The sequence below is a fragment of the Lactuca saligna genome, chromosome 4 (genome assembly GCF_052625555.1).
Source record: "Lactuca saligna cultivar CGN05327 chromosome 4, ASM5262555v1, whole genome shotgun sequence".
NCBI classification, from domain to species: domain Eukaryota; kingdom Viridiplantae; phylum Streptophyta; class Magnoliopsida; order Asterales; family Asteraceae; genus Lactuca; species Lactuca saligna.
Window position 1 is genome coordinate 10,608,889 of NC_136420.1, and position 11,298 is coordinate 10,620,186.

General features: G+C 36.8%; 1 protein-coding gene and 1 non-coding gene across 2 annotated transcripts; one reads left to right on the top strand and one right to left on the bottom strand.

The window, feature by feature from the left end:
- Positions 1-528: 528 nt before the first annotated feature.
- On the bottom strand, positions 529-635 carry LOC145044442 (small nucleolar RNA R71). Its single transcript, XR_013681394.1, has one exon. It is a non-coding gene; the product is annotated as a small nucleolar RNA R71 (small nucleolar RNA).
- Positions 636-1,769: 1,134 nt separating this feature from the next.
- On the top strand, positions 1,770-2,150 carry LOC145039269 (uncharacterized). The gene has a single exon (XM_078987343.1). It carries the CDS (start codon positions 1,770-1,772, stop codon positions 2,148-2,150), a length of 381 nt encoding a protein of 126 aa, XP_078843469.1.
- Positions 2,151-11,298: the final 9,148 nt, after the last annotated feature.

The window sequence follows — 11,298 nt, forward strand, 5'->3', positions numbered from 1 at the left end:
GAAGGCAAGAGAAACCAGCAGTCAAAAGAGAAAAGAAAGCAAGTTAGAGAATATTGAAGATAATCCAAAAGGGGCCGAATTTGAATACGACTCCAAATCCGAATACGAAGAAGAAAGCGATTTTGAAGGCGAACTAGCTAAGCCCATGGCTAACATTGATGAAGTTCCCATGGGTGAATGGAAGAAGAGAATATGTGACGATACCGACCCAGGACTTGTGCAACCCGCAATTCCTGCAACTGCCACCTTTAAGCTTAAAGGTCACCTACTTGCTCAACTAAAGGAGATTCCCTTCTACGGAAAGATCATGAAGATGCCTATAAACACTTGGATGAGGTCAACGATGTAGCTGATTATTTTAATGTTCGAAATGTGCCTCGCAAGACCCAACTGCTTCGTATGCTTCCAGTTCCATTCAAAGGTGCTACAAAGGATTGGCTCAAATCATTACCTCCAAGATCTATCACTACATGGGCTAAAATTAAGGAAGAGTTCATTGATCAATTTTATCCCCCTTCAAAGATAGACAAATTAAAGAAAGTCATTGCCAACTTTGAACAACAAGCTGGAGAATCCTTATACGAGACATGGGAGAGATACAAGGGCTTACTAAGGAGTTGCCCACATCATGATCTTAATAGCCAACAAAAAGTATCCATTTTTTATGATGGAGTAAATGTGACTACAGGCAGCTTCTTGATTCGCAAGGACCGCTCACAAAGAAGCCACCCCCTGTGACAAGGAATCAATTGAGGAATTCTCTAAACACTCTAGAGAATATCATAACCCAATGAATGAATTCGGGGTGATGAACACTGTTAACGATAGCATGGCGGCAATGATGGCTAAACTAGATAGTTTAGATCGGAGGATGACTAAGATGGATCAAACAATCCATGCTATTCGAGTTTGATGTGAGAAGTGTAACAGACCTCATCTTACTAAAGATTGTAATTTGGATGAGAATGGAAACAAGAAAGCTCAAGTATTCTATTCAAGTGGCGATAGATTTGATGATAATTGGTGGAAACCTAAAAAGGAATGGCTCCCGTATGACGAGTATAAAAAGGCAAAGGAGGAGAAATACAAGCAAAAAGAACAGGGTTTCTATCAAAAGGGGGAACTGGTTATGGAAAAGAGAGTTGATTTGGAGGAGATGTTCACAAGGTTTGTAGCTGCATCCGAGAAGAGGCATAATTATACTGACATTGAATTGAAGGAGCAACGAGTAATGCTTAAAGATCATCAAGCTATGATGAAAGATCAACAAAATTAGCTTAGGAATCAGCAAGTATCTATTCAAACCATTGAAAAACCGATAGGTCAGCTTGCACAACAAATCAATCAAAGAACACTCGGTGAACTTCCCAGGAATACCGAAAAAATCCAAAAATTGCACATCTAAATGTGATAACCACCAATTCTGACAAAAGTTTCACTCCTTTGACCTCTATTCAGAAGAAACCCAATAAGGAGCAAACAGAAGAGATAATTGAATGCAATTAGAGTAAACCCGACTCGACTCGCCGAGTTGGCATCATGGACTCGACGGGTCCGAGGTCTGATGAGAAAAAGTGTTCTCTTTTGAAACCATCCAGGCCCCCTTTGCCATTTCTGATCCGATCCATACCAGATGAGCAGATTCAATGGTATAGAAGATTTATGGAGCAAGTGAGGACCTCCAAGTGAACATTCCATTTGTTGAAACGATACTTCAAATTCCTAAGTATGCAACTTTGCTTAAAAACCTCTTTACTACTAGAAAAAATATGGAAGAAGTTGACGAAGTATTGCTGAATGAACTGCCAGAAAAGAGGGGTGATCCGGGAAGCATCTCCATACCATGTCAATTCGGGAACATAATTTCTACTCATGCATTGACCGATTCGGGTGCAAGTATTAATCTAATGCCATATTCTTTCTTCAAGAAGCTAAATTTTCTGGAGCCAAAGCCGATTTGTATGAAGATTCATCTAGCCAATAAGACAATAATACATCCAAACAGAGTATGCAAAGATCTTCTCATCAAAGTCGATAAATTTGTGTTCCCCTTGGACTTTGTAGTGCTTGACATGGAAGAAGACCCTAAAGTTCCAATCATTCTTGGGAGACCATTTTTGAATACCGCTTGTGCAATAGTCGATGTGTGAGAATCTACACTAACACTAAGGGTAGGAAACGATTCAGTGGTGTTTAAAGCAGAAAATGAGACAAAGGGTGAAGGGATGAAAAACAGAGAAGTTTCCTTATTAGATTTGGATGATGAAGTGTTAGAAAGAGAGCTTGTGCTTTTACAAGAAGAAAATCCAAACAAAATTTTGTTACCTTCTAGAGGGGATTTCGATGCTGGAGAAGATTTAAAGGAGATAGAAAGGTTGCTAGAGGAAGCTGATTCAAAAGAAACAATAGAAATTGTGGAAACCTCACATACTCGCCGAGTAGCATTGACTGACTCGATGAGTCCAATCGAGAACTTCAAAAATCATGAAGATCTTGTCCTGCTACTTACAAGTTCCCTTTTTGGCCTTGACATGCACACTTCTCCTAATCCTTTTGAAAGTCCAATAGAAGAGACTGAAATTGTTGAAAATTTTAACTTCCAACACACACAATTGGCTTACCTTGACAAGATGATAAAATAAGAAGCAATTTAACTTGACAAGAGGGTAAGTTTGGGAGAAAAGGAGAATTCAAGGGCTTGGAATGATGATATGAATAACTCATCCATTGAGTCACTCATGGCTAATCAAGAGATTGAGTCAAAGACAATGAAAAGAACTAAACCTTGAGCCCGAGTTTCTACTAATTATGAAGTATTTGCATTTGAACCACCAGATTCTTTAGAAGGTGACAAAAGTAAGGAGGACTCCTTAATATCAAGTGATGATGAAGTGGCAACTATATGGGAAATTGAGATTGACAAACAAGGAGTACAAAAGATGGGTCCAAAGAAAGGGGTGAAGAAGAAGAAGGTTGGGAAACAAATTAGTTATGCAATAGAAGAAGATGCTACAAGGAAAAGGAAAGAAGAATTGCGTCGGGAATATAAAAGAAAAATACATGTTTACTAAAAAAAGTTTAAACAACAAAATATTAAGCGTGAATTCCCGATGGAAGACAATGAAGAAACGTAGAGCGGGACGGAGTCCAGCTAACAAATTCTCAAAAAGAAGCACTTGACGGGAGGCAACCTGTTACTAGAGTTTGCTTTCTTTTACCTTTTTCTTTAGTTTTAATTTTCTTTCGTTTTTTTAGGATTTATCTATTTTCATCTTCTTAATTGTCCAAAATGACTACTTGAGGGCAAGCATGGTCTGAGTGTGGGGTGGATTGGATATATTTTTAAAGGAATAAAAAAATTTATATCAAATTTATAAAAATATATATCTATTTTTCAAAACTAAAGAGTGACTCGGCGAGTAGGGTGACTTACTCGATGAGTTAACTCGAAAGTCGGAATCTCAAAATCGCGACCAGAATTGCTGAGTCGGACCCTGACTCGACAAGTCCGTTTGTTTTTACAGACAAAAAAAATTCTAATTTTACATATCTGTAAAATTAGGGCTTTTTACCTAATTGGTAACCACTCCTCATTCAGCCAGCCGACACTCGATGTACGCTTCCCCTTTCTCTCCCTCTCTTTCTCTATATCTCTCTCTCAAGCAAGAAAGGTACTAAATTTCTTCTCTATTTCTGTCAAAGCTTTGATTTTTAGGAGATTGGAAGTGTTAATTAGGTAGAAAACCTGTTTTTGAAGTTTTAGAATTTCTATGGTTTCAATTTTGACCCAAGTAGAATGTTATGGATGAATTTTCTTATACTACTATGCTCTAAATACACCCCTGGACAAACCCTTGCAGTAAATTTTGTTTTTATGGATGAAATTTGAGAGACTCGTCAACAGACTCACGCAGTTCGTATGACTCATCGAGTCGGTCTACGGCCTCGGCGAGTCATGTCTAAAGCAGGCCAGATTTTATGTTCTAATTTTTCTGTTCGATTCTGGTTGTTTGTGTTACTTATTTATGTAGGAACATGTTTTCACGGGGTCAGAGCTCAAGAGGAAGCCAAGGGGATTTTCCTTGGTTTAATGTTCCTCCAATCGATTCCAAATCTACGATGACTAAGTGGAAGAAGAAGCTTGCAGAAATCCGGAAAAAGGATATTTGTGTCCTCAATGCGATTGATTGGGAATAGTTGGGGAGAGTTCGTTATGAAGAGGAGTTGGCTCCTTATTTAGTCAGGGCGTTTGTGTGTAATGGGGTGTCCATCACGTGTGATGGATAGAGTCGCATCTTTCGTATCCAGGAGTCGGTCTATCAAGAGTTGTGCTTGGAATTTTTCTCCACAATACATTTCCAGGGTGGGGACGATTACTATTACCCCGAGAATATTACTTTTTGTCTTGGGGGCGAGATTCACCATTGTTCTATGGTGGAATGAGCTTGGACGTTGGGAATTTATGACCTACAATTGATCCACACGGATGCATTTCGTACAATTTTGGAGCATTGCCACAAAGTATTCTCGGGTTGTGTCACAAGCACAATTTGGTGGAACACTATTGCCAACAAAGTTTATATTCCCAAATCGTCTCAAGAAGGGAGCATACGATCACCTACACACCGCCTTATTCACCGCCTAATTTCAAACACCAGTAACCAAAGAAAAGATGATGACAAGGTTTCTAACCTTGATTTTTTTTTTATCTTTGGAGCATCATTACACCCAACACCTTTTGCAACCTTCCATGGTGCGTGGCTTCATTATGTCGAAAGCCTTAAACACAATCTCATCAGTGTTGTGTAAGGCAGGCCATCGAGTGGAGTTTGATGATCAATTCTATTACATCATGACGAGTGACAGAAGCACCTGCTTAATCAAGTCACGATCCGAAGGCACCATGTATCCTCTGGATGTCTCTCTCATCATTGGAAAACCGCAGCTTTGCTTTCTCTCCAAAATTGTATCTGAAGTTAGCTGGTTATGGCACCGCAAGCTCACCCATCTTAACTTCAAATACATCAACACCTTGGTCACTGAAGAACTAGTCAGAGGACTACCCATTCTCAAGTTCAACAATGACATTCTATGTCCTGCTTGTGAATGTGGTAAGCAGTCAAAAGCAAGTTACCCTATGGTGATTGACTCTTCTATATCTGAACCACTTGAACTACTCCATTTCAACCCGCAATAATAAGTTCATTATTTATTTTCATCAAATCATTAACCCGATTACCTATTCCCGTTATCCTCACTTTACGTCCCTAAAGCATCTATTATAAGGGACCTATCCTAAGGATTTTTCTTTGGGGTGACAACACTACTTAGGGGATTCCTCAGCAATATATGTCAAAAAGGCAACCATGGGGGGGAGTACGTCTTCAAAAACACCTACAGGTTGCGAGCCTGCTAGCGTTCCACTGGACTGCCTAGAAAAGTCTGTGGTTGTCATCTACACTCCACTAGACGACTGGATCATCTTAAACATCGTAAACATCGAGGCCTCTTATCATTTTATCACACATCATCTATTTCATCTACCCATGTTCTACCCAACACATTTGTAGATATAAAATACATACATGGTCCATATCTATAAAACAAAGCTTACATCTTTCATCCAGCATAACTTTCAAATCATAAAATACATATACAGTCGAAATCTGAAAAATAATGTTTACATCTTTCATCCAGCATAACTTTTCAAAGCATAAAATACATATACAATCTAGATCTGAAGAAAAAATTCAGATCTGAAAAGAAAGAAGATCAGATCTTTCATTCAGCGTAGATCTCAAAGTATAAAATACATATACATTTTAGATCTGAAGAAAAAGTTTATATCGGATATGAGAAAGTGTAGATCTAAAGGAAAAAGTTTCAGATCTGAAAGAAAAGTCTTAGATCTGAAAGATAAGGTGTAGATCTAAAAGAAAAAGTTTCAGATCTTAAAGAAAAGTCTTAGATCTGAAAGTTAAAGTGTAGATCTGAAGGAAAAGGTTTCAGATCTGAAAGAAAAAGCTTAGATCTGAAAGATAAAGTTCATATATGAATAAAAAGAAGTATAGATCTTTCATCCAACAAACATTTGAGGTAAAAAGATACCATATATATATATATACATATATATATATATATATATATATACACATATATATATATATATATATATATATATATATATATATATAAAAACACATAGCACATAATGTATATAAAATACTTCATATCTATGTGTAAGATGAAAGTGACTATACACTCACTTGATAAGGGGTGATTCGGATAACACTTCGCTTCTTATAACAATCTTCTTTGACGAAACTGGGAGCTTTACTTGAAAACCGGGCTCTGCATGGGCAGAGTTTCAAACCGAAAAACTCTTTTTTTCTCGAAGAGTCCATGCTCTCTGGGGCTTTCTTCTAGTGCTAAGGAGGTACCCTAGGCTTTGGGGTTTTTATGGAAGTTTCAGAGAGTGTAGAGAGTGAAAGAAAGAGAGAAGTTGCAATGAAATCAGGTAGCCTCGCATCTATTTATAGGGAAAATGGCTTGGTCTACGCAGCGTGTTCATGTGAACGTAGCGCATTCCAGTGAGTACGTGTCCAAAGTCTACTAGGGCAACGTGTCCTTCTCCTAACCGAGTATGCGAATGCGAGGCATTCCCCCTTCCTCTACGCAGGGAGTTCCTCGGACAGTCTCGCAAATCACTATCTCGACATCAAAAATTCTTAACTCTAGCATACGAGCTCCGTTTTCGACATTCTTTATTGTTGGATTAGTGTCTAAGTCCATAACTATTTTGGTATGTACTTGACCCGATGGTGCATGGTCCTTTTGGGTTGCCTTCACCAAAGCAACTTGATAGAATGAATTATGGAGAGAAAGGATTAAATATGATTTATTAATATATTATGGGAATAATATATTAAAGGAGAAATCATATTGTTTAATTAGTATTAGTCAATAATTAATTGGTAATTAGTTTTGTGACTAAAAGAGATTAATTAAACTTAAGGGACTAGAATTGTAATTATAAGATAATTGCAATTTGGGCCATGGATTGCCTTGTATTAAGGGATGGACGAATTCTAATGGGAAACCCATAAGGAAATCGTCCATGGGCTTAATAAAAGGAGTCTATGGGTTGCTTAGGGCTTAAGCATCCAAATTAGGGTTTCCTTGTTAGATAACCCTAAAAGCCCAACTATATAAAGACCCCTTAAGGCTCAAAAACGGGGCTAAGCTTCTTGTAAGGGTTTACACACATTTTTGGCAGCCTCCATCCTCTCTCCTCTTCATCCTCTTGCTTATGGTGTTTGTGAGCCATTAGAGGAGTGACACTTGTGACTCTAAGCATTCCAAAGTCAATCCAAGGTGGAGTTGTGATTGTTATTGCTATATAACAATCAAGGTATGTTCTTAAACCTAATTATATGTTAATGTCGATTTCCATATGTTAGAATTAGGGTTTATAGTCTTGGATTCAAAGCATGTACAATAGAGAAACCTAGATCCAAGCATTAGGGTTTGTATGAGCACATAGGATGTCTTATGACCAAAACCCATCAGTGGTATCAGAGCCTAGTTTGGTTTCTATTGTATTGATGCATTGTATAACTGGAAAATCATTTTTTGGGATTTATGGTTGAGGAACTCGGCGAGTACCCCTCAACTCGGCGAGTACAGTGTAGTACTCGGCGAGTTCGAGCGTCAGATAATGCTTATCTCGGGATTTCTTGTTGTTTTTGCATTTGGATAGTTACCTTATCATGTTAGATCAATATAAATCCGATTTTATGATATATATGACTATATTCTTGATCTAATTAAAGATAATTATCAATTAACAAGATAATTGTTTCCTTATAAGATAATTGATTAATTATTTTGAGTAAATTGATAAATTGTTTTGCAAGAAATCATTAAATAAATCAAATACAGATAATTATGTGATTAAATGTTAATTTAGATTATTTGTTATTTGATCCTTGTTGTTATAAAAAGTTTCATATTTTACCATTTACGTTTTATAGTTTAAACTTGAACCTAAAAGTTTTGTTGTTTTGAAATTTAAATAGTTAAAACCCTAATGTTTTGAAAAAGGTTTCAAAACTTGCCCTCAAGTTTTGGAATTTAAAAGTTGATTAAAAGTTTAATTAGGAATGTTAAATTCTAAAACCCTAGTAATGTTTTGAAAAAGTTCAAATCACACCCTTATGGTTTTATTAATTAATTAAGGAGTATAATTAAAAGAGGTTTAATAAATCTATAAAAGTTTAGGTTAACTATTTAATTGAATTAAAAGTGTAATTGTTAAAGTTAACCATATAGTATTTTAAAAGTGTGAAATACACCCTATACTATATATATATAACATTAAAGGTCTAACATTATATATATGTATGAGTAAAAGTCAGTCTTACCGTTAGTAGGCCTCATTCACGAAGCTGGTCTATAAGGGGTGTTTAAGGAAATTGCCTATAAAATGGCGATTGAATGGGTATCCACTCTTACCCACCGCACTCTTGACTAGTGGAGGGTCGTTAGCCGAACGGGTAGGATAGGACGAAACCTTCCATTATAAGTATAATGAAATACAAAGTAACTAAATGTTTTTCAAATTCCCAATCTTAGTTACTTAGGCAAAAGTGAATTGATGCAATTCCATGAAATTACACTTTGTGCCCTTGCGAAGACGTTAGTGGAGCGTGTGTGGTTTACCGGCACACTAAATGGTTCTAAGCAAAGGTAGCAAAGGGTGACTCAATGTTTGTCATAGTTCGGTGGAGCGTGTGTGGTTTACCGGCACATCGAATAGGTGATTGTAACATGTGAGGGCACCATGTAGTTTGCATGGTTATTCACACCCGCTTTGTGATCCTCGGCATCCCAGTCACAAACAAGAGGGGCATATCGAGATTTAAACATGCCATTGAAATGTTCAATGAATCTCAAAGGATCTAGGAGTTTTCATAGATTTAAAACTTAAATTTCTTTTTCGTTTCTCATGGTGGAAATTAGTGAATCGTCATTCACTTACCTTCAAATGTTCTGCAATTTGGGTTACGGCATCCCTCTCCCGAGTTGTAGGATATTGTGTTGGGTCCTAGCCTTGGAATTTCATTTGGGTGATTTACCAAGGACTCAATCAATCAACTAACTTGAATTTGTTTTTCTCTTGATGTCAAAGTTCGACAACTATGGTCTTCTCAAGTCCCGTGGAACAAGCATTCCACATGAAGATGATATTCCACGATTCGATCGAGGAACAAGAAATCATGCTTCACTTCCTCCTCCTCCTCCAATTATTCTCCCTAACCTACAAGATTGTAAAATTGAAAGGTTCAATATCACTCAAGCCCTTTTGGCAAGTAAACATAAAGAAGGCAAGTCGGTGTGTGCACACGTCTTAGGGATGAAGTCACACATTGATAGGTTAAGAATGATGGGATCCGTTGTCGGTGAAGCGATGGCTGTTGATTGGGTTCTTCAGTCACTTCCTAACTCGTATAGTGAGTTTGTAAGAGAGTACTATATGATGAACCACGACGTGACACTTATAGATCTCACCTACATGCTTATTGCTGCTGAATCAACAATGGTTTGGCGCAATAGAAAAGCAAAGTTGATTGGTGAATCTGCCTTCAAGACCTCTATGGATATAGACAATGGCAATGAAAGACATGCAATGATCGAAAAGTTTGATCATAAGAGAAAGGCGATGTCTGAAGTAGTTCCATGTGTTGTTCCAAAGGAGTCAATTTGCTTTTATTGCCAAGAGAAGGGGCATTGGAGACGAAGTTGCCCTATCTACCTAAGAGATCTAAGAGATGGGAGAGTCAAAAGTATGACTACGCTTTAGGTAAGAATCCACTATCTAACTCCATTAAGTTCTTATTCATTGATTCTTAATACATGATGTGATAAGATTGCATTTGAATGTTTTGAAGGATCGGTGAAAAGAAAGGAAGCTTGATAAGAGAGCAAGATGAATCTAATCACAAGTGATGGATCTCGATCGCATGGACTTGATGATTGGATTTTGAGCTTAGATAGTTATGATAGAGTTGTTAGAAATTTTCCTTTTACATAGTTTTCAATAGATTTTGCATTGTAAGGACAAATGTTTTTCTGCTGCTTTTATAAATAAAACAAATTTTGTTTAACTTATTTATTTGTTTACTTCCTTGCAATGAAATCGTTATGTGAAATTGATGTTTGCATATTTCTACAACGAATGGATATGATTCTTAGTTATGGAAAAAGTCGAGAATTTACCAAATAGGGAGAGTTTCTCATCGCCCAAAGTTTCAATTGGACAGAAACTTGGAATCATGCATCGTGGATGCACGATGAATGAGAAATTTCATATTTGGAAATTGGACTAATTCATTGACAAAGTGTCAAGTGAAGGACTAGGAGATCGAGTACACAAAGTTGTGTGTTGATCAAGTTCACCATAAGAGTAACAAAGATATTCGTCATGATTTACTAAAGGCTTAGTAAATATGGTTACACTTACAAGATTAAGTGTAATTTTGAATTGATTAAAGGGTTTAGATCAATAGCAAAACGAATAAGAAGAATCAAGTAGGCAGAAAGATAAGAGTTTCTCCATTCTAAGAAGAAGGGAGAGTAGCTTTTATGCTTTATGATAGATTAAGAACCGTATCTCAATTGATCCTCTAAGTGAGTCTTGGTACAATTGTATGTCCAAGAAGAGGAATCAAAGATTGAAGAAATGGTCAAATCAAGAAGTCAATCATACTTCGTTCCAAAACAAGTCTTAAAGTCAAGATTGTGAAATTGAGTGAATAGTATTAAGAAGGTTTATAACATTCATCAATTGTGGAAAGTTGTGATGTCTTGGATAAGACAAAGACAAACTAAGACCAAAATTATGAAGTGTTTTGTCTTGATATAAGATACACTAACTCTTGAATATTTGTTTGTCAAGAAATGTTTTGATAAGAGAATCGTATATGTCAAGGAGTTAGTGGGAGTCTTAATAGTCTTGAAAAGTTTCAAGAACAAATCAAATAAGCCTTATCGATCATCACTAGCACACAAGTTGAGGTTTACAACCTATCGTGAAGACATTATTTTGTTTCTGTGCCAATCCAATCAAGTTAATCATGCATGTGAGTCCTATGAGTTCTCATTTGAATGCATAAAAGGCAAGGACCTTGATCAATGAAAGGTACATTGATAGGAAAAATGTGAGATGCTCAACTACTTAGAAGACGTGGTGGGCAGCTGTGCTACCATAAGGCAAGAAATCAAGATTAAGAAAGTTCG